This window comes from Nyctereutes procyonoides, unplaced genomic scaffold (assembly GCF_905146905.1).
Source record: "Nyctereutes procyonoides isolate TBG_1078 unplaced genomic scaffold, NYPRO_anot_genome, whole genome shotgun sequence".
NCBI lineage: Eukaryota > Metazoa > Chordata > Mammalia > Carnivora > Canidae > Nyctereutes > Nyctereutes procyonoides.
Genome location: NW_026575033.1, coordinates 11,833,797 through 11,858,244, shown reverse-complemented (window position 1 = coordinate 11,858,244; position 24,448 = coordinate 11,833,797). Strand labels below are relative to the sequence as shown.

At 38.3% G+C, this 24,448-nt stretch overlaps 1 protein-coding gene across 1 annotated transcript in view; it reads right to left on the bottom strand.

The window, feature by feature from the left end:
- Positions 1-10,627: 10,627 nt before the first annotated feature.
- RXFP2 (relaxin family peptide receptor 2) overlaps positions 10,628-24,448 on the bottom strand; it is a gene marked incomplete at its 5' end in the record, with an annotated part of 60,482 nt that continues 46,661 nt past the window's right edge. Inside the window, 5 exons of the mRNA XM_055317234.1 lie at positions 10,628-10,887; positions 15,297-15,515; positions 18,703-19,113; positions 19,982-20,211; positions 22,863-22,934. Of these exons, the coding sequence (XP_055173209.1) occupies positions 10,628-10,887; positions 15,297-15,515; positions 18,703-19,113; positions 19,982-20,211; positions 22,863-22,934 (1,192 nt within the window). The remainder of the gene's footprint in view (positions 10,888-15,296; positions 15,516-18,702; positions 19,114-19,981; positions 20,212-22,862; positions 22,935-24,448) is intronic.

The window sequence follows — 24,448 nt, the reverse complement described above, 5'->3', positions numbered from 1 at the left end:
ATCGTTGGTTCAAATCTTTGGTCCATTAAATTTTTTTTTGGCTTATTTGGCTTATTCCTATCAATTTCCAAATAATATATATTTGTAATTTACATGAGTTATAAGGATATTTCCAAGTCTATAAACTCATTTTTTGAGGAAATTTTTTTTTTAGGTTAAGATTTCATTTTTTAAAAAGCAATTTAAGGTCGATAGCAAAATTGAAAGGAAGGTACATTGATTTCCCACATACCCACTGATTCCATTCATGAATGGTCTCCCATTCACACCTCCCCCACCAGAGTGGCACCTTTATTATAGTTGATGAACCTAGAGTGGCATATCATGATCACCCAATGTCTATAGTATACTTCATGGTTCACTCTTGGTGTTGTATATTAAATTGGTTTAGACAAATGAATAATGACATGTATTCATCAGTATAGTATTAAGAGTGCTGCCTTAAAAATTCTTTGTACTCCACCTATATTCATCTTTCTTGTTCCTTGCCCCTGTACCCTGATCTTTTCACTACCTTCATAGTTTTGCCTTTTTGAGAATGTCATATAGTTGGAATCATACTGTGTGTAGCTTTCTCACACTGGCTTCTTTCACTTGAAAATATGTGCTTAAGTTTCCTTCATGTCTTTTCATGGCTCTATAGCTTATTTCTCTTTAGTGCTAAATAATATTCCATTGTCTGGGCGCACCATGGCTTATTTATCCTTTTACTTACAAAAGCACATTTTAGTTGCTTCCAAGGTTTGGCAATTATTAATAGATCTACTATAGACATCCATGTGCAGGTTTTTGTGTGGACTTAAGTTTTCAGTTCCTTTGGGTAAAATACCAAGGAGCACAATTGCTGGATCATGTGGTAAGAGTCTGTTTAGTTTTGTTAGAAACTGCCAAATTGTCTTCCAAAGTGGCTATATCATTTTGCAGTCCCATCGGTAATGAATGAGGGTTCTTGTTGTGCCACATCCTAGTCAGCATTTGGTGTTGTCAGTAGTTCAGATTTTGGCCATTCTACTAGCAGTGTAGTGATATTTCATTGTTTCTTTAATTTCATTTCCCTGATGATATATGATGTGGAGCACCTTTTCATATGTCGTTTGTCATCTGAGCCATCATTTGTTGGAGTAGTGCTTCTCTTCCATCCTTTCTGTTCTGTTCTGTTCTGAGACTCCTTTTCTTTATTTAAAAAAAATTTACTCCAGGTTTACTCATGTATAATTGACAAATAAAATAGTATATTTTAAAAATGTACAATATGGCAATTTTATATTGTATGCATTGTGAAATTATCATGGCAATCAAATTAATTAAACCGTCCATTACCTCACATAGTTACTTTTTTAGGTTATTTTGTTGGTGAAAACACTTAAGATCTAGTCTCTTAGCAGATTTCAAGTTATTCAATACAGTAGTAACTAGAATGACCATGTTGTACATTAGATCTCCAGAACTGGGGACTCCTTTTTAAATGTGCATTGGACTTTCTTGCACTATCCTTTGTGACCCCTAAGTCTTGATCATAATTTATATATTTTTAAAATCCCTCTGTCTCCATTTTCTGTGCTTTCCTCATGTTTAACTTCTAGTTCAATTGTTTTCTCTTAGCTGTACGTAATCTGATCTTTATACTATCCAGGGAGCTTCTAGTTGTAATGAGTACATTTTTCATTCAAGAAGTTCTGTTTTTGACTATACATTTCATAGGATCTTATACATTTTATGGTTTCAATTTCCTAATTTCTTGAGTGATTTTTTAAAAATTTGTTTTATAAATTTTGTCAGATAATCTATTACCTTAAGTTTAGTTTTGTTGGTTTGTCAACTCCCATTTATGATGGGTTGTTTCCTCATGGTTTATTAGTTTTGGATTATGAGCTCATCATTTGTGAGACATTTCCTGTAGAACTTCTATAAAGGCTTGTGTAAGAATCTAAGATTCCGGAGATAATTTGTGAGGATTGAGTTGGGGACAGATGTTCTAGAGAAATGTGTTTTTGCTTCTCTTATCTCAGGGTTACTTATCGTCCTCCTAGAATGATTTTTTAGGTAAAAATCTTGGCTTTGGGGTGCATAGATCACAGGAAGTCTAAATTTGTAGTGAAAATACACATGGATATCCAAGTCACACACTCATACGCACTCATATACTCATATATACATACACACACACATATATACTTACAATCTTCTCTGAATTTAGAAATAAGAAAATAAATCTTGCTAAAGTTATAAGTGAATTATAAGAAAATGGATTCTGAACATATAAAGATCTCCGAGATTAGTAATTTATGAGATTAAGATGAATCTATTATTTGTTGAGTAACACATTCCAGGATATGCGTAGGAATATGTATGCGTTAATTTACATCTTTCAGTAATTTTGTGAGATAGTTATTATCTTCCTCATTTTAAAGACAAATAAACTGAAAAGAAATGGTGGCATTTGCTATTTACTCATTTCTCCTCTCTGGCTATAACTCATTTACTTTCCTGATTTATTTGTTTTTTTTTTTCCTGTAGAATTTCTCTCCCTCTAGTATGCTACAGATTTTCCTCTATTAATATTTCTCCTCTCCTTACCTGCCAACCCCCAAGAAAGTAAGATTCATTAAAACAGGTGCTACTTTTGGGTCCATGTGTTCACTGCTGATTTCTGTTACCTAGAATATTGCCTGGCATAATAGCACCTGATAAATATTTGTGAATGAATGAACACCTCAAATGAGATGCTCTGTGCTTTTACTTATGCACCACTACTTCTGAGCTTTAATCTACAAGTCTGGAACAACTGTTTTGTCTTGAGTTCCTTTAAAGGCCTTTAAAAATTTATGGGTTTAAAAAAATTTATGGGTTTATTCTTTTAACTTAGTTATGTTCCAAGTAGGTGAGATTGCCAAATAGATTAATTTCAATATTATGAGGTGTTTGTACGTACATACATGTCTGTAAAATCCTATACTTGTGAATAAATAATGCTTGACCTCCAGCAAATTAAAGACTGTGTGAAAGCATTTGGCAGCCAGTAAAGCACTGCTCCAGTACAAGGTGTTCCTAGTATTATTTGTTGCTATATGATAGTGGTCAGATGGTTAGACCCCCTGCCATTGACTTAGGGCACTTACAATTGGCTGAAAACATAAAAATGGACCTAATCAATCAGTCTACTTCCTGATGTGTTCAACAGAAGAGTCTGTCTCATTTTTGGCCTCCCTCTGGCCTTATACTCTCTCCAAACACTGCCTACTGAGGAGAGAGAGAAACAAACAGACAGCCAAAGAAAGAGTCAGGACAGAGAAACAAGGAGGCAAAGAAGCAGATTTAGAGAAAGATAATGAGGGGTGTGTATGTATTTGTAGTGAGAAACCAAGAGAAAAATAACATTAAATGTCAGCAGAAAAGTTTGAAAGAGGGAAAAAAGGAAGAAAATTAGAAAGAAAAAGATATTGCAATAAAGAGGAACGGCCTGTGGATAAAAGTGATAAGACTAGTACACATGTGGGACATACTTTCTGAAGGCAACTCTAAAGAAGTCCCTGGTTGTCTTGCTGAGCCTGTTTTATTGGAGTGTGAATTACCTGCCTTTGAAGATGGCCATGTTAGACAGCACTATGGCAGCTCCAGGTAGTGGCACGAGGCCTGTTTGCTGACTGGATAAATGAATGGCAATGGAAATTTAGATGTATACTTCCTGAAGTGATTCACTTCCTTAAAAACCGTATTATTTTAGAATACTATATTATGTCCAACTGTTTTCTTATTGACTGACAAAGGACATGGCAGTACTGTAAAGATGGCCATGATCAACAGTGGTCATTGGGTTATGACTGGAAAGACACAATTGTGAGTCTTTAAATCAAACTTAGCACCTGGTGGGCTAAGAGTTAGCCCCTATTCAGGACAAAACCTTGAGGCTTCTCTTTTTCTGAGCAATAATATAAAATAGTAGAAATGAAAAATTCAAAGTAAATGAGGAACCAAGCATTTTTTAAGGCTTTTATCTTCAAGTAATTTCTATATCCAACATGGGGCTCAAACTTACGATCCCAGGATCAAAAGTTGCCAACTGAGCCAGTCAGGTGCCCCAGGAACCAATCATTTTTAAGGGATAATATAAGCCACTAAAGAGCGGAAAACCAAGACAAAAGGATTTGCTGTTTACTAAGCAGCAGAATGATACAGTCCTTGATCTCTAATGCTACTGCCAGCTACATAAAAATAGGAAAGGTAAATCACTCTTTACAATGGCTATCATGTGATCTGGGGTTCCTACCCCACCCCATCCAGTAATTCTTCAGTAATGTGTGTAAAACTTTTCCTCAAGATCCGTTTCTGGATCTTATACTTTTGATGGACATGTCTGCACATTCTGACCTGGTCTAATAAAAATAAAGAAAAAGTAAGAAGTTTATGTAAGCTTGGGTCTTGGATTGAAAATGAAGGAATTGAGAGGAAATTTATATAGAGAGTCACCAGAATCTTCATCTCCTCTCTCCATCCTGGGCCACTTATGTAATTTAAACTTATGGGATTTTCTATTAAAAACATTCCAAACAAATGATTTTGTAAGTTTTGAATCCATTTGTTAAACATGTAAAAATGCATCACTTTTGGATGATTTTGAGAGAATACTGATTCTCAGCAGGGAAGTTTGACATTTCAACAAGTGGGATGCCTAGCTAGCTCAGAGGTTGAGCATCTGCCTTTGGCTCAGGTCATGATCCCGGAGTCCAGGGATTGAATCCTGCACCAGAGCCTGCTTCTCCCTCTGTCTATGTCTCTGACTCTCTCTCTGTGTCTCTCATGAATAAACAAATAAATCTTTAAAAAAGAGAAATTTCAACAAGTTTGTATGGTGGAGAACACTAAAAAATATATGTCAAGAGTTAATAAGAGATATCAAAATAAGCTCCTTCTACTTATAATTATTTTTAAGTGAGTTTTAAAAATTAATTTACTTAGCTATGACAGCCGTAGAGGGGTTGAAGCTTGGGAGGGACTTATGGAGGTTAAAGAAACAGGAAGCCAAGAGTAAAAGTCCATAAACTTATTTATAAGTTTATGGGAAAAATGGAAGAAGAGGAAACTCATAAAGATATGAGCAGGAAGAGCCAGTGAAGTAGTGTACAACAGGAGAGTGATGTCCTTCATTCCAAGAGAGGAATTTGAAGGAGAAAGTAGCAGTCAATGACAAATTCTTTAGAGAGATGAAACAGTTAAAGAAAGGAAACTGTCCATTGAGTTGTTATGAAGATCTCCAGGAGAAGAGCCTCTGTGGAGTGGTGAGGGTGGAGGCATTCAGTTGCTGAGAGGTCAAAGCACTGATGACAAGGAGTTGGCCATCCTTTCTAAATGTTTAGCTATAAAGAGAATAAACAGATGCTAAAGGAGGGTGTGGGACTGTCTTCTTAGATATGAGAAATTGGAGCATTGTGAGCTGAGCAGAAAGGCCCAGCAGAGAGTAGACATTAATGATACAGGGGATGGATTTCACGGCTGATGGAGCAAGGATTGAGGCAGAGATCAATGCTGGGTCAAGAATAATGTGTGTGTGGGGAAATTATATATGTTGTTGTATCTTTACCCTAACAACAATTTTCCTAGGAAAATACCGAGTCAGAAGTGTTCGACATGCTTGTGCATTGTGTTTTCCAGAATAATGTAGGTGACAATAGAGCTATTTAAACATCTATGTGAAGAGACCAGTTTATGACTTGTAGTTAGTTAAAATGGTTGCTTGTTAATTACACCACTGTCTGCATTCCGATATTTTGCTAACAAGGGGTCACCTAATTTTTCAATTGTACTTACTGCTGTACTATTATAATCTTTAACATTTTAGGAAAACTTCGTTGTCTGAGGCTTTGCCTCAGTATTCTTTCCAAAATAGAATGGGGACACTGTAAACCTCCACTGGAAGAAGTGGATTTCTGAACATTGGTGACCGATGCTTTCTGAGAACTTGTATTATCTCGGGGAAACTGAAAGTTGGATGATTCTTGAACTTTATCTAAACTTTTTGATTTTTAAGACACATGGACCTTCGGCAAGTGGTTTAATCCACATTGTAGATCTTCCCAGAAATGGGACAGGACATCCATTTTGTGATATGATCCTCAGGAAACTCAGTTATAGAGAATTGAAGAGATTTAAAGGCACTTGTCTGAGATGTTATAAGTAGTTGATGACTGACCTGGAATTATGGTACCAGTCCCCTGACTTTGACTCTGTACTTCTTTCACCTAAAGGTGTATTGTCTGTAGCAGGAAAGTATATATTTTCTATTACAAAATCATTACTGAATCAAATACCCTAGCACTATGAATTCAGAGAATCAGTAAACAGGCGAAAGTTCTATTGGTTCCCAGGCAATCCAGAAATAATTTCTTCCTATAGCAAAATAGTTGTGAGTTTATAACTCAAAATAGTTATGCTTGTTCAGGTCCTAGAGATAAGAGGTGTCATCATGAACTAGAGCCAGGCTGTTTAGAGGGCATAAGGTATCCATTCTTATATCTGAAATTTTGTCACTTAGCCTTATTATTTGCAATTTCTTTATTCATAATTAATTTCTTCCATATGTGTCATGTGGAGAATATCCTGAAGACTATTCTTTTTTTTTATTTTTTATTTTTTATTTTTTTCTGAAGACTATTCTAATAAAATACATTGACTAATAGGTTTCAGTCAGCTTACAAGGCTTTAAGAAGTATTCCCCAAGGACTTTGAGCTCTCCTACTACAAAGCCATTTAAAAGAATACTCTAATTACATTTTATATTACTGGTTCAATAATAAATATTATCTTTATTAAATATGTATCTTCTATCTATCAAAAGCAGGATATCAATTGACACATAAATATAAGGAGAAACTTTGCAATCAGTCTTTCTTTTCTTTATTCAGGAAATAAGAAAATACAAATATTTATCTGCAATGCTTTGTTTCTTGATAAAATTGCCTTAGGCTCTTTGTTAAGTAGGACCATATGCCCATTTATGTTACACTGTTACACTAAAAAAATTAAAGAGAAATATGTTTTACATGTATTTGTTGTTAATTTTGGAAGATCCATTTCCTTCAGACCTCCGTTGGATCATTTATAAAATGATAAGGAGCATATGATTGTGACACTTTACCATTTTTCATTTTTATCATGTAGATTCTCTGAATCTTTGCATTGCTTACAAATCTGAGGATGGTAAAGCAGAGTGAAGAATCACATTGGGTGAAATAGATTCTTGACAAGGTAGCATGAGTATATATGCAGCAAATTACCAAATACTGACTTGATCTGGTACCAGAGTCACCCTTAAGAAACAAACACTGGATCCTGCTCCAACTCCCTGCGAGCCCCTTTCCGCCCGCCCAGGAAGGTTGGTGCAGCTCCTGCTCCTCCGGGACGGGGCTCTCCTGTCCTGGGGACACTCGCCCCGGCCTCAGTCCGGCTCCTCGCGGGGCCCCTCCCCCTCGGAGGCCTTTTGTTTCTTTATTTCTTTTTCCCCGTCTTCCTACCTTGATAGAAGCGCGAACTCCTCTCACTGTAGCATTCTAGCTGGTCTCTCTTTAAATCTCAGGCCGAATTCGTAGATTTTCAGGATGCTTTGAAGGTTATCTAGGTAATTTGTTGGGGACAGGTGATTTGGGGACCCTACTCTTCCGCCATCTATGTATACAATGGAATATTACTCAGCCATTAGAAACGACAAATACCCACCATTTGCTTCAACGTGGATGGAACTGGAGGGTATTATGCTGAGTGAAGTAAGTCAATCGGAGAAGGACAAACAGTGTATGTTCTCACTCATTTGGGGAATATGAATAATAGTGAAGGGGAATATAAGGGAAGGGAGAAGAAATGTGTGGGAGATATCAGAAAGGGACACAGAACATAAAGACTTCTAACTCTGGGAAATGAACTAGGGGTGGTGGAAAGGGAGGAGGGCGGGGGGTGGGGGTGAATGGGTGACGGGCACGGAGGGGGACACTTGACGGGATGAGCACTGGGTGTTATTCTGTATGTTGGTAAATTGAACACCAATAAAAATTAATTTATAAAAAAAAAAGAAAAGAAACAAACACTGGGGTGATGGACTGCTTTTGTGGCTTCATGATATGCTATGGAAACCAGGTAGATGGAGATGCAGAGTTGGGGTCCATGGTGGGATGGGTGACAGTAATAATGCTACCTGTAGCTAAAGCTTAGCTATGTATAATCCCACTTAAATCCCCTCCTCTTTAGGGCCATCCCAGCAAATGCAATTGACATAAACTATTTTAATTTTGGTTACAAATAAGACTTAAGAACAAAACACAGTGATGTAAGTAAGCTTAGCTATGTCTAACACAGATAAATCATGTACCCTCTTTTTGTATACTCATTTGAGGCTCCATATTGATTCTTTAGAATATCTTTTTAATTTCATTACTGGACATTAGTAATACACAGACACATGATGGGGATGTGGAGCGGGTAATTTGCCTTCATTATTTCCTACTCAGAGATGGCCTAGTCTACAGCTTCTTACATTCTCAAGTCATGCTTAATTGCTATTTATATTGTCATGGGAAGTGGTTCAAGAACAGAGGTGGTATTTTTATAACCAATCAGAAATTTTGGATTTAGAAACAAGTCTAACCTAATGCAAAAGACCTTACTCAATCCAGAAAATAAATCTTTTAGATTTATTTGCTAAATCACACATATTTCTTACAGGTTTCTATTTATATAACAGTACAGAATAAGAGTGTAGATTACTAAGCTATTAGAATTCAATTTTATAGCATGCTGTTAGCATGCTGCTGACCAATACATAGTTTTAATTTTTCTACGAAATATGTTGCCAACTTCCCTAACACACTTGATGCTGTGCTTCTCATGTCCATTACATAACAGCAAAAGTGCAGACATTCACAAACACAGTTCCCAGATGCTTGGTGTGTGGGCCATGCTTGATGCTTTTCAAGAATGGGAGACATGCATTTGTGCTCAGATCAAAATACCTTGGGCTCAGTGTTCTATTCTTTATTTACGTTCCTGATGTTGGGAAATATATTAGGAAATAAATCATCTGATGATCGAAGACTAGCAAAAGACATTTAGTAAAATGTCAGCAAACCCGGGAAACAAGTTGGGAAGTAACTTATCACAATGAAGAAACAAAATGGAAGAAAGTTTGAAACTGAGGGCAGCCCACCTAATGGGGAGGAAAATTATTTGTAGAATCCTGATGGAAAGATTTCACTGATGCAAACAACAACAACAACAACAAACATTTCACCTGTTTAAAACATAATGGTTTTGGTCACTATTAAGCAATAACAGGTAAATTACCAGAACTGCTATGACATTCTGGACTCTAAGATTCTTTCTTGGATGCTACTGGATAAAAGCACATAATAGGTCATCTGGAGTTCTCAGTCAGCTTCTTACATTCTACTCATGAAAGGAACTCAGAATGAAGCAAGCAGTGAAGACAGTTACTGCCTCATGCTTTAGAAAATGGGGGAAGAGAAAAATGTAAGATGTGTCTTGTTAACTGAGGTGCTGTGTTTCGTAGTATCAGGAGAAACATGGTAATAGCCAATAAACACTCTGTAGTCTTTGTTAAACATAAAGTAATATATGGACAAATGCAAAATACAATTTTATTTACCTGATTTTTTTCACATATAAACTTTCATGACAACAACATGTCCAGGCCTTCACAGGTACTTTTCATTTTCAGAAATCAAATCCAAACTTACTGGCCTTTTTATTAAAAATGGTGGGAATTTTTCTGAGTAAGCAAATCATCCCCTATTCTTAAATCCCCTTTAATACCTCTTTAATACCTCTCACCTGTGTGCTCTAAAATGTTCTGGCAATAGGGATACTGCTCTAAAGAAATTATAATAGATATTAAAATATCATTTTGGCAGCGGGGTGCCCAATTTTTCTTCATGGTCTGGGCAATGTAAAGAAAAACATCTTGTTTGAGATATCAGCTCTTCTGAAATTAGACAGCAGCCAACAAGGCAAATGGTGCTAGTCTTTGTCAGTGTGACTCTCTGCTCCCATGTTGGATGTGATAGCCTTGTGTGAAGATCTGCTTTTAAAGTTTCTACTCCACTGGCCTCTGGAAGGCTGGGCTTGAGGCAGGTGAACATCTCAGAAATCCTTCGCCATCAGTACAGCAGGATGCTGATGATTTCATTTGACATTGAAAGAGCAAGGAAAGAGATGCTAGGCTTCTGTTATTATAGCCACACTGGGATTAGACGTAATGAATGTTTTTATTTGTGGACAGTGCAACTCAACTTAAAAGCAGACAATGCAGTGCCAATGTGTGGGGGTTTCTTGGTAGGTTGGTAGTGTTGACTAGCTACAGACCAACTGCACATCAGCCGACTATATGTGGATTCACTAGTGCATTTCAGGAACATAAGGTGTGAGAAGAACCCATAGTTACTGTTCTTGGCACAGTTGATAAATAGTACAGCTGCCATTGGAATACCAGAAGTCATTCTGCTGTGCTATCTGTGCAGAAAGGTTTGCTGTTGGTGGAGATGAAAAGCATTGCAGATGTCATCTTCCAAATGCTGTGCTTTTCCTAGAGGCAGCCCACTGAAAGTCCAGGGTTCCAAAACCATTACTAGGAAATTGGTTTCACTATACTGTCCCCGAGGGTTATTTTGTTCAAAGCCCCAAGTTTAAGTGAAGAGGAGTCATCTGTCCACACAATGGATGTGGAGAGACTCTTTTTTTTAGTTTTGAAAATAGATTTCCTCCAATGTTTGTGCAGCAGCTGTTTCAACTTGTCCTTGAAAAAGCTGGTTGTGAGAGTGTAGAGGATTGGGTTCAAGGCACTGTTTACTGGAAGGAAAAAAATGACTATCCAGGAGGTGATTGTGCCTGGAGGGGGAAATGAAGCGTGGAAAATTTCATGAAGTAGAAATTTTAAACAGACACAAATAACACATAACACTTTGTAATTAATGCTATTTGGGGAGGGCTACCTAGTTCCCTTAAGTTTTCTTTCACCTTATTGAAAATCTCTCTGTGGGAAGAGCATAGGAACTATGAATCCAACACCCTACCTTTTCTGAATTTCAGTAACTGCTTGGTAGGTTATTGTAAGGTCAAATGAGAGGAAATATATAAAAAACACTTCATAGATATAAGTTGACATGTAATGTTTGTTTTTTTTTTTTTTTTTGTCCTTATTGCTTTTCTTGAAAGTTAAGTAAGAAAATGAGGAAATACTTCTTAATTAATAGATCAGGGTTCAGGAAATGTCTGGTCCAGGATCAGATCTGACTTTGTTCTTAACTCCATTCCTGAAGGCCTTATTGCTCCCCACCCCCATAATCCAAACATCATATCCAAAGTGGAGGCTGAAGATGTAAAGAGCAAATGAGAATACATCTTCCAACTTAATCAACCCTTTTGTGTGAAGCCTTACAGATGCTAATTAGAATATTAAGGGAAAGATGTCACAAAAGTCCTTTGTGAGGAGAAATTTGTGATGATAGTGTCCTTTCCGAATACACCATGCACTTGGCTAGGATGAAGTGTGTTTTCCTCCTTATACACACCCTGCTCTTAGGGTCAGACACTTAGCTACGTGACTGTAGGCAAATCACCTAGGCTCCCTGGACCTCAACTACCCTGTCTGTGAAAGGGGCTGATGATAACTTACTTGATCGAAGTCAGGGGGCTGGGTCAGAGTCGGCGGCTCTGCTGACGTCCCTCTTCAGCACTAATACTTGTGATTTTCCGACCCCACCACACTATGCTGCCTCTTCCCACATCTCCAAAAATGCAAAGAACTCCCAGCTCAGGTGAAGAGCTGGATGGTGTCAGGCCAGGGATATATTCCTTGTCACTCTCCTTTGTCACCTTCTTTCCCCTCCCCACCCTCACAGTTTTCTTATCCTTTAGACATCTTTACTTGTTCTTCTTTGCCCTGCTTTGTTCCTTCCATCCTTTCTGTTCTTCTCTTTCTTTTCCATTTCTCCTAACTGCTTATTCTGACCTTTCCTCCTCTCTTTCCTCCTTTCCTGTTATCTCTCCCTTCTCCTTTTTTTCTATGTTTGCCTTCCTCTTTTCCCATCCCATCTTCTCTTTCTTGTCCTTATTTATTTTTTTGAACTGGAAAGAATATGGAAGAAAAATATCTATATTTAGCATATCTTAGATTTATTAAAGTTTCATATTACTATATTACTTGTATTTAATTTTTAAAAATTAGACAATATGGACAGTGCATGATTGAAAAAAAAAACAAAGAAAAACAGAACAAATTAAGTTGCTTTTTGTCTGTTATGTCCCCAAAGGAAATTGTGACCAGGAATGAGATTTCCCATTTAGTCTCAAAGCGACTCACACTAATTTAAGGTCAGCAGGTGAGTTCTGAAAAAGGAAAGCTAATGCTGGCTTCTCTTTCAGGCTGACCACAAATACTATCAATGACATGCCATGGTGGAGCACACTCCTGAGTTCTTGGAGAGTGGGGACATGACAGGCTTAGGTTAGTGAGTGCAGCATTTCCTACAACACACGGGAAGCCGGGCAAATAAGAAGGAGCTTAGCAAAAAATGATCAAAGCTACTCTCTTTGGTCCATTGACTAATTCAAGACAAACCTCAAAGTATTGAGCTATAAATGTGCAGAGAGATTGATGTAAGAATATTTTCACAAGGCTTTTTTTTTTCCTATTCCAGTTTCCCTCTCACCATGAACTGAAATGTCGAAGGCTTTCCAAGGCTGATGATTACTGCTGTGGCTCTCAGATACCCTGGATCACCAGACCTCTCTTGAATCTAAATCGGACAGTGTTCTGGGCTGAATTGTATCCCCTCAAATCGATACATTGAAGTCCTAAACCCAAGGACCTCAGAATGTGACTATTTGGAGACAGCCTTTAAAGATGTCATTAAATTAAAATAAGGCCATTAGAGTGGACTTTATTCCAATTTAACGGGTGTGCTCATAAGAAGAAGGAAACTTTCATATATGAGAGATACTATGGGAACATGTACAGAGGAAAAGACCATGTGAAAACATAGTGATAAAGTGACAATCTGCAGGCCAAGGAGAGAGGCCACGGCAGAAATTTGACGTTTAATTCTGGACTTCCAGCCCTTTAGAACAGTGAAAAATAAATTTCTGTTGCTTTAGTCACCCAATTTGTGTTACTCTGTTATGGCAGTTCAAGCAGAGTAATACAGAGAGAAAAAGCCTCAAGGAGTTGACAAACTCACAGAATATGAAAACAGGAAGGAATGTGAGAGGCCGTATGAAAATCATCTCAGTGAGGTGAGGTGAGGTGACCTCCCTATGTTTCCTCAACTGGTCAGTTGGGGGTGGGGTGGGGGTCAGGACAGAAACCCAGGACTGCTGCCTCACTTGGTTTTTCTTCCACCACACAAGGCTGCCTCCTCCCACATCCAAAAGAAGCAAGTGCTGAGGAGGTGAAGGACATCAAAAGGCATGAAAAGAGAAGTTGGGGAAGTTGATGGGATCATCCCTTTCTCACCCTGTTCCACCACACTTGGACCAGCTCAGCATCTTTCATTGAAGAAGCATTTATTAAATAACATTATGTGAAAAGCACTGTGGAAAGATGAATAAGACATGGTCCCTATCATCCTGAAGCTTATCATCTGAAGGGAGAAATGAATGTATTCAAAAATAACACTGATGGAAGGCAGTTCACATGAGGCTAATAAGTGAAGTGTGAACAAAATGTAACAGACATTTGAACAACTGGGTTGGATGGGAATGGTTTGGAGAGAAGTCTGGAATGATACCATGGGAGAAGGAGTATTTGGGTAGAATTGTGAAGGATGAGAAGGGGTATTTAGTAAGCTAGAGTCTTACAGGTTGAAGATACAATCCGGGTGGAAGGAATAACTTCAACAAAGGCAAAACATCAAAAAGGTGCAGAAGAAAAAAATCCCAATAATTCTAATGGGCCTGGATCACAGAATGCATGAGGGCTGGGTGGGAGGTAAACATTTCTAATACTGATCCCAATATTTGACTTTATTCCCTGAGCAATGGTGGCCAAAGGACATTTCAGTCCTGTTGAATTTGGAATGTAAGGCTGTAAAACTTGAGCTATCCAGGAAGCTTAGTAGACTGGACAATTAATCAAGTTCCCCATCTTCATGAACTCTGCTCCTCACGTCCACCTTCGCTCTCCCCGATCCCTGGGCAATGGCATGCACATTCAGTGCACAGCCTCTGTTCTCACTGCCCAGGAGAAGTTCCTAAGTAGTCAGCCCTGATCTCTCTCTTAATCTGTACTTTCACACCTTACATGGCTCTAGAGAACATCTCTGCCTTGCTATCAGGCAAAACTGACAGGTGAAGGGGAAGCTGTGGATGTTGTGTGTCATTTTGCAGTGAGGCATTTGATAAGGCCCTCCATGACTTTGTGCACAAGCCAGAGGGACATAAACTGTTACAGCTGTTTGTTATTTGAAGATTCACGCTTTTATAAGTGCTTCCGAAGTGCCAAGCCCATGCGTGACCATGGGGTGCCAAGATGAATAAGACACAATTCCTGCCCTGGATGAACTCCCCAAATAGAAAGTCTATTTCACTGAGAGTTGGGCCAAAGCCCTGGGGGTTCCCTTCCTAGGTCCTAGAAAGAGATTCAAGTGAAATCCTAACTCATGAAAGGTTTTTTCCTCTGGTTGAAGTAAGGGTATATGTGAGAAACCTGGCCTTTTGGGTGAAGGACTTCCACAGACTATCTGACATTTTGCAGAGTGGAGCCTAGTGTGACAACCACAGCTCAAGGACCATGAAACAGACTGGTGGTTCTTAATCAGGGGTGTGTGTCTCAGAATCACATGAGGAAATTTTCCAAAAAGCAGCGTGTAGCCCTTTGCCCGTATAGATTAAATCTAGAAGCCCAGAGTGAGACCTGGGCATGTATATTTTTATTTTTATGTGTACTCTTGGTTAAGACCCACTATCTAGCTCAGGTAGAAATAAGACACTAAATCTTAGATTTATTTCTAGCTCCTGTTTTCTGAACATCCTTATCTGGATTGAACCACTGATCAGTTTCTGTCTTAGAATATAGATCATAAAAAACTGTTTAAAAATGACTATTAAATATAAAGGGCTATTAAATAATGGGCTATATTTAAAAAAATAGATCATAAAATATTGAGGAAAATAATAGCTGTTTGTACCAAAGTCATAGGTATTGACAGAGAATTTACTGTATGTAAGGCATCGTATTCTGACCTCATCAAGGGGTGTAGAATGACACAGTGCACTTGGGAATAATAGAAGGGACTGACCTGGTATTTCCACCCGGAAGAGGGAGAGAATTTTAATTACAAATACAGGAATCCAGCAGATGGCATCAGAGAACACTATAAAAAAGAAACGATTTGCAACGGCCACCTCTCTTCCAATGGGATTCCTCACTTCCGAAGTCTGCAAGGCAGTTTTTTTAATGGAACAGAACATAATAGTATAGGAAAACACAATGATGAGAAAAGCCAGCAAGTTCACACCTGTTGGGAAAAGCACAGCTCTTAACATCTCAGGTGTATAAATCGACAATAAAAATATTGTGTTACATAGATGCTCACTATGGTGCCCCTTATGCTGTACTTCCAAGAAGCATTCTTTTGTATAAGCTCGGTGGTAATCAGCTAAAAACCCTGACTCTAAGACTTGAAGCTGGAATAAGCTAATGGAATTGGGTTTGTCAGATCAAAAAGATATTTGAAATACACAAACTCTTTATGAAGAGTTACAGAGCTCTGAAATTCAGATCTAGGTGTATCATGAGGTGGATTTTAGCTTTTTTTAAAGCCAGAAAAAAAGCTCTTTTCATTTTTTGCTCTCTGCAAATTCAGATCTTAAGGGATTACTGTAATCATATGTACATCTCAAAAAATAAACATGACCTCATTTCTTTATCTTATAAATATGAACAAGACATCCTTGGAATATCAAGAAGATAATAGCCTCAGAAACATTTCTCACTTTTTTTTTGGTCCTAAGTAAAAATCATACATAAAATGAAAATTCATTTTTTAGATAACTAACAGGAATTTAAACTATAATTCAGAACACTTTAGCCTTGTTTTAGAAAAAAAAGAAATAAGAAAAAATAAAAAATTCAATGATATGAATTATTTTCGTAGGGTCAAATATGTTTAGATGATTCTCACTTAACATTACCATCTTATAATTTTGAGTTCTTAGTCACTTTGTTATATTATGTCTATAATAAAAATCCTAAGAGTAATGATTTTATTCTTCATTGTGAACATAAAATATGCATACAGTTTCAAAGTTGTTTAAAAAAATGTTCTTCTGAATCTAGATTATATGTAAAAAGGGTCAGATCTTGGGTAAAATTCTATAAAGTCCTAGTGTTCTGCTGTTTTTATCCAAAACATTTCACATTCCACAAAATCTCATATAATAAAGCTGTACATTAGAATTTTATAAAATTGGTTTATGTTAAGCCTCTTGTCAGAAACTTCAGTTCAGAATAAAAGAAAATGATTGTTAAAAATGATCCTCTGGTGCAAATTATGAAAACAGGCTTGAATGGATCAAAAGTGTGTGTTCTGAAAGCACCATCGGGATTAACCATGAGAAGTTAGCAATTGGAGATAGTGGGAGAGGGGCATATGGAAACTGTAGTATTCTTGCAACTTCTCTTTAAATCTAATTCCATTCTAAAATAAAGAATTCATTTAAAAATAGTGTACTCTTATACTCTTTATTTATTTATTTATTTTTTAAAAAGATTTTATTTATTTATTCATGAGATACACAGAGAGAGGGAGAGAGAGGCAGAGACACAGGCGGAGGGAGAAGCAGGCTCCATGCAGGGAGCCTGATGTGGGACTTGATCCCGGAACTCCAGCATTATGCCCTGGACTGAAGGCAGGCACTAAACCGCTGAGCCACCCAGGGATCCCCTCTTATACTCTTTAAAGAGAAGAAAGGAATTTAGGACTCCTTCCCTCATAGGTTATTCACATATATATAGATGATGATGAGATATGTGTGTGTATGTGTATCCTTTTGTCTATCTGGAATACATCACAGGTGCCAAACCCATTTTAGCCTACCTTGCCCCCTTTAACTTTAAGATCCAGACACACCTAACTCATTGGCCCCGCATCTGGGCCTGTTCCTTGGCTGTGGGCCTCTACTTCCATGTCTTTTCCTGGAATAGATTTCACTTAGCTAATACCTCCTTAATCTTAGGGCCTAAGGATTTGGATTCATTTCTACTGGAAAGGCTTCCCTCCTGCTCAGATTGGAGCTCTAGAACATTCAGTACTCCTCCTTTATGGCATTTGTGAGTCTGTGTTGTAAGAATGTGTTTACTTGCCTTTATCTCCCTTTCTAGTGGCAGGTCTGTGAGGGCTGATCTGTTATATCTCCAGGGCTCAAAATAATGCCTGTTTAATAAATCCTTGATGAATCAGTGAATGTAATGTAGTATGTGTGTGTGTGTGTGTGTGTGTGTGAGCATCTCTATAAAGTGCATCTATGCTAGAAACAGCTTACAATATCCATGAAAAAATAGCTATAGAACAGGACAGTATGTGAAGAGTATTATTAAAATGGTGCTAAGAAAGTATATTTCTCAGAAGAGAAGGATTAGATAGATAGCTGGGACTGGTGGTTAGACCCATTTTGTGATGTGTTTTAAGTGATTTACACTTGACAATGGCAGTAGCTGGGAGTCATTGAAGGTCTTGGAGCAGAGGCAAACACAGTCTTTTCGATACTCAGGTAGTGAACAGATAAATAGGAGAGAGAAAGCCTTTGAGACAAAAGACTAGTAAGGTCCAATGTACTAAACCCTTATTTATAAGCCCTTAAGGGTTGAGATAGGGAGGCTTTAAATGAAGGTGATAGTAAGTACAGACTGGAAGAAATAGAAGGCAGGGGCATTTTTTGATGAAAAAAAAATTCTTTGAAAAAGAAAGGATGATAGAGCTTACTGACCACTTAGATGAGGGGGGAAAAGGTGAGAGGAGGTAATTAAAAAGATAAAGCTGCCCTAGTTAAAGAAATGACATGGAAATCATCTAAAGATTAAGCAGGAAGGATACCTATTAGACAATAACAAAAGTTTTTTTTCAAACTTAGAGAACTAAACTTCTCATTCTTTTTTTTTTTTTTTTTTTTAGCGAGAAAGTAGATCTTCTGTTCTAAAAAATTAGGGGATTAAGAAAATTGAAAAGCAAATACTTTTATTAAGCACTCTTACATTGTCGGCTTTAGAGTTGCATTTACCAAAGGCAACTTTCCTGCTATTTCCATTCTGATAATCTCCTGCTAGTGGGTTCCCAGAATTGTATTATTCTTATTTACTTAACTCATATCTAGATTGTAAAAAAAAATGAGTTCAGATAGTGTCCCAGGCCATGGCCTAAACTAGAATTTCTCCAGCTCATAATCACAATGTGAAAATCCAGGGGTCTCACAGATAATAAGAGATCATCCAGGGATTCTGATGGGATGGTTTTGTTTCCCGTACTGAATCTCTACAATAAAAGTTTAATAAAAACTATAAATACTCAGTAAGAACTTTTCTTTAAAAAAGGACACAGTCTGAAGAATAATCATTTACTTCTTGAAATGGACAAATACACCTTTGCTGAAATTTATGGTATTTCTATCAGGATTATATTGGCCCAGAAAACACAAAATATAAATTACCTAGAAAAATTCCAAGAGAATACCCTTTGCTTCCAATGTCTTCTGTTTGGTCATAAAAAAGTGGAAAACATACACCATTTTTTCCATAAAAATTGCCAAAATAATCCTCCTTCCAAAATGGAATCACAGCTATTAAAAATCCCACAATCCAGATGCAAATGAGGATGACCATGGTCTGCCATTTTCCAGGACGAATGTTACTGAAGGGAAAGACAATGGCCAGGAATTTCTCCAAAGTCAAGTATGTCAGCAGCAGGACGGACACTTCAGTAGACAACATGGCCAGGAACCCAATGAGACGGCACTGTAAACTCTCCATCCACAGCAGCGCATACTTCTGATACTGCCCTCGGTATTTTATATCAAAAAAGCCAATGAAGAACAAATAAACACCCATCAGGCAGTCTGCACCTGTTAAAGAATCAATACAGTGTCTGTTGGTGGTTCCCAAACATCTCTGTTTTGGTTTTCTAATTAGGTCTTCCTCTTCCATCCTGTATTAAATGAACTAATACAAACACCTACAGCAGTCTCTAGAAGCCAATGGAGTTCACGAAAGTTGTCCTAATTCTAAAGTACCATACTGGGTCTTTGTTTTATAATTTAAAAACAGTGGTGATGTGTGGGGGAGTATTTTTTGTGGGGGAATCTATTTTTTTGAATAATAAATTTTTTATTGGTGTTCAATTTGCCAACATACAGAATAACACCCAGTGCTCATCCTGTCAAGTGCCCCCCTCAGTGCACGCCACCCCCCTCCCTCCTCCCCTTCCACCACCCCTAGTTCGTTTCCCAGAGTTAGGAGTCTTCCATGTTCTGTCTCCCTTTCTGATATTTCCTACCCATTTCTTCTCCCTTCCCCTCTATTCCCTTTCACTATTATTTATGGGGAATCTATTTTTTAAACAGTAAACAAGTATTACTTGCATAGTCAATAAAAAGAATAATTTCCTGGGCTTGAGGAATATGGGTGCTATTGTAACTGAAGGTTAGAACTTAGTTTATAACCCACAACCTGTCTTCCATAATCTCTCTGTTGATTCACTGGCTGGCCCCCTGTTACCCCATTTCCAATATAAAACCCCAATCGGTGGGTTCTGGATTACTGCAAATTCATTCAATCTAAAACAGAGAGCCAAAGAGAACAGTACTTCATACTTAGAACAAAAATTGCCCACCTCACCATTTATGTTAAGTGCCATTGTTGAAGACCAGTATGAATCTAGTGCACAGGTCACAGAAGACATCCTAAACCCATTTAGATAGGAAACATACTTACAACAAAGGATTTTGATGGATGTAGCGTGAGTTGTATTTTCAGCTTTAATGAAAGATCTCATGCCAATGACAAAAAGATTTCCAAAGCAGGTTATGAAAGCTATAACCCAGACAAATATTCTGAGGATATTGTTAGCCAAGAGGTCCTCAAATGAAGAAATGCCGTCAGTCAAGGGCATACATATGCGGACATGGGGAGCATACGAGCAGTATCGAAAGTTTTTGAAATAACTAAATTCAAAGGGAAAAAAAGAGTCACTTTACAGCAATGACAGAGAAACTACAGTTGCCGTCCTATAAAAGAGCTGCTGCTCTGTCAGGTAGGCAATGTCACTAGGTCTGTTTATTTTTGTTTAGTAGTGATTTTGCAATTATAAAATTCTTCATTAAATATTATATTACTCTAGACAATGTTCTTCTTGGAAAGATAAAGAACCTGACGGATGTAGAAATTTTGTGGCTTGACTGAGATGAATCAGGGGAGGAAATGAGAATGTGAAGTCTCCAGAACTCCATTTTTTCCTCATCCCATTGGATTATTCTCTAAGGCATTATAAAAAGTAAATTGTCATTGTTATACTGATCTGCAGCAAACATTTAGGGGCTTGGGTTTGGGATGTAAAGGACATAGGGTAGCTCACTGAAAACACCCCTGTCTTGGACTTCTTTTTAAGTATACTCACTTAGCCAGCCTCCTTTTCCCTGACCCTGGCAGGAAGGGAGGGTCTCTGATACTAGGAAAACTCAGTCTCCCAGGAGCTAGGAGAAGAAGCAGATTTCTTACCAGGGCCTACAAGGGCTTAAACAATTTCTACAGGCAAATATAGGTTTGCTTGTGATCAATGTATTTATTTATGATCTAGATGTGTGGATGCTTGACGTATTTGTATTCGGAGATCATTTGGCTTATTGCCATTCCTCAAACCTGTGAATTTACGGTTTTTATCTCCCCGTGAAACTTATTTCATTTTTGTTCTCTTGTACTACCTCTTTTAGCTCATTTCTCTTTGTCTAATCCTTTTTTGCCATCTCCCTATTCAGTTTTGAGACTAGCAAGTTAAACCAAGTCTTACTTTGCTGGGACCTCAAAGCCACTGGGATTGATTGGCTGCCTAGATCCACCTCACCTTCCCTTCCTTGTTCATGCCACTCAGGAATATTGGCTTTATTCCATTTCTCAAACAAGTCAGGCTCACCTCTCTTCTCAGGGCAGTGCTTTTGCTATTCCCTCTGCCTGGAAGATTCTTCCCTCAGATATTGCCAGGCCTGGTCCCTCCCTCCATTCAGGCCTGCTCAGATGTCACTTCTCCCTTCTAGGAGCCATCTGTGACCTCTGTCTGTCCCTTCATATTGCTATACTTTTCTTCACAGTGTTTATTCATTATTTATTTGTTCACTTTCTGTTTCCCCAAGCTAAATGGAAGCTCTATGAGGTAGACACTTCTGTCTCCTGTTCATCCTGTGATCTCAGATCTAGAACAGTGCCTGACACATGGGAAGTACTCAAAAATACTTCCTAAATGAGTAAATAAATGATGGATAATTTCGTGCTGGATTTGTCAAGTAGAGAAATGCTCCTGCCCTCAAGTAACTTACAGTCTAGCTTCCTGAAATCATCTATCCTATTAAAGGAACTTGATGTATAATTCCATTTTTATCTTCTCTTTGCCTGGAGTCCTTGGCACACACTTGACCTGACCTCTTAGTTCCTTTAAGTTTCCATTAGGTCCACTGTCTTCAGATAGACAAAGCTAGGGTCTCTCTTGGTCATTCAACCTCTCCTACTGCTGTGACCATGGCACTGGTTGGCAGGTGGAAGGGCTGGGGGTTATGAGGTGGAGAGGTTTCAATAAATGGTGGACAAGGAAGGTAAAGAATAAGCAGGTCACTTAGTAGGGAAATAACTAATGTAACACATTTTCTATCAATTGTTAGGTCCTTCTTAACCTCAGCCCGAGGTTCATATTTTAAGTGGCAGCTTCTTCATCAGGTTCTAAAAAGGTTGAATTTCTCTATTCTAAAAGGACCTCGTATTCTACTTGCAGCAAGGAAATTATATAGCCTCACTAAATATTTAGCCTCATTAAATATTAAATAGGAATATTTTCTATTGGTGCCACAGAAAGAGAAATTATGAAAACCATGTGGATATGCATCAAATACTTGTCTTTTAGGAACTATCACACCTACTGCAAAGACATAAACAAAATGTTCTCCCGAAAAAGCATCTTTACACCAACCATTTCATCCACTTGCTGCACCCAACTTGTAATCTTACACCGAATCCTCCCTATTGTTATGGATAACAAGGGTTAATTTTTGAAATCATGAACACATAGATTACACAGTTGATAAAGAAATGATCATGTCATAAACACATATATTAACACAACTTACACAGTGCACTTTAGCCAAATATATTAAAGTGACATCAAAAACTACTATAAAGATTAATTACCTCCATTTTGTAGTGCACTTAGTAACAGTAACAACACCTGGAATTTATATAGCACCTTTCTTCCTAAGGGCTCAAATCTTAGAGCAGCCGACTGCTCACTCATGTGAGGTGAATTAATGTTTCCAGGTCTCCTGAGTACCACTTAGCCAGTGACTTCATCTTGTGTAATGTGTGGTACCCTGATCTCTTATTGGGCCTCAATTGGATAAACAGCGTGTTTCCAGAGAGAAGTGTCATTCATGTCGGCACATCATAATATTGAACTCTATTTGAACAGGGACCAAAGGTGACAAAATTAAAAAGTTCTCAATAAAAAGACTTTTCTTGCATAAAAACACATTGCAGTGATACATTAGACAGTTTACACTAGAACATCGGCAATATTTCACCATGCTTACTTCTCCATTCTTACATACATACATACATGTGAGAAAGATTCATCATGGGTTGAAACATCCGTGTGTTTATATTTGGAATCTCTATCCTTTCCAGGTCTCTGGAAAATATGCATAATAGGTTTCATTTTTTCAGGGCTTAACTTTTTAGTAATGGTATTTTGTCATATCCTAAATACCATGCTTCAAAGTCTTGTTACCAATTCAAATTAGGATGAAAATCTTATGGTAAACTACCTTAGAAGATCACCATTTTTCTTTAAGATTTCTGGAAGTTGGAGCTGATTTTGTCATTTTATATGCAGAACATTTTAATGCATTTCTTTGATTTAAAAATGACAGCAATGATTTGTGTGATCGTAAAATTGGCTCTGTAGTTTGATTTTATAGACCATGCCATGTGAGTTGGGGGGTTTCAGACAGGAAATGATATTTTCAACCTGAGAACATGACTGAAGTAGGTTTTGTGAGAACTTGTTTTCAAATAAAGTTGTTTCTTAAAGATGCCAAAAGAGTAGGGATCCTCAACTCATCTGGTCCCACAAACTTACGTTCAAAACATCCTGAACACCTATGAATTTGACCTGAGATTTAAAGAGATAACAGCTGAAACACTACAGAGAGAAAGATTTCTCTTCTAACAAGGTAGGAAAGAGAAAAATAAAAAATAAAAAAAGAATAAATTAGTAGAGGGGAGCCGCCAGTAGCCAGGCTAGAGTGGAGCGGTGAAAGCCTCCGGGGCACAAAAGCCCAACTTGGAGAAGTGGGAACTTTAAAAATCCATGTTGGACTTTTCCCTCGTGGAAAAGAGCTTAGCAGGGAAATCGGGCAGAATCATAGGAGGGGCAATGAAGCCTCAAGATTCCTGGAATCATTATAAGAGGAGGGGCACCAAGGGGGAATCTCACTGCAAACCAGGGTCCGATATGGGTAAAGGACTGGAGTGCTGCAGCCCTCGGGGCATTTGAGAGAAACCAATTGGTTAGGTGGTCCAGTTCCGGACAGAGGTGGCTGTGCTCCATTCCCACTGGGAGAGGCATTCTCTGGGAGCGTGGGTCCAGTGGTACAGGGCCCTGAATCCCAGGGCACTCAAGCAGACAAAGCCAGCAATTCTGCATTTCCCCTGGGACAGGTGGAAGCAGGGAGGGCACGGGAAAGCAAGAACTCTACTGCTGCTGGGTGCCCAGCAAACTGTGCAGATCAGTGCACCCGGGCCTGCTCCCTGGAGCATCTAGGCCAGTGTGGACTGGGAGACTGCGGTTAGTTACTCGTTGGGAGCTCGACTCCAGAGTTGGAAATCTGGCCACTGTCATTGTTTTTTCCTCCTTGTTTCACTTTGTGCGGGGGTGAGGCAGGGCTGCTAGTAAACAAAGGCCTCACAGGAAAAACAGCTCCCACTGAGCCTGGCACCTGGTAAGGGGTGGGGCTTCTCTGCCCAGGGACAGACATCTGAGAATCAGCACAGCATACCCCTCCCCCAGAAGAACTGCTGGAAGAACAGGGGAAGAGCAAGTTCATTGACCAAGCAGTGCTGGAAAGCTCCAGGACTGAGGGAAAATAGTATATAGAACTAGAGGGTCCTTTGTTCTTCTTTTTTCTTTTCCCATTATGACTC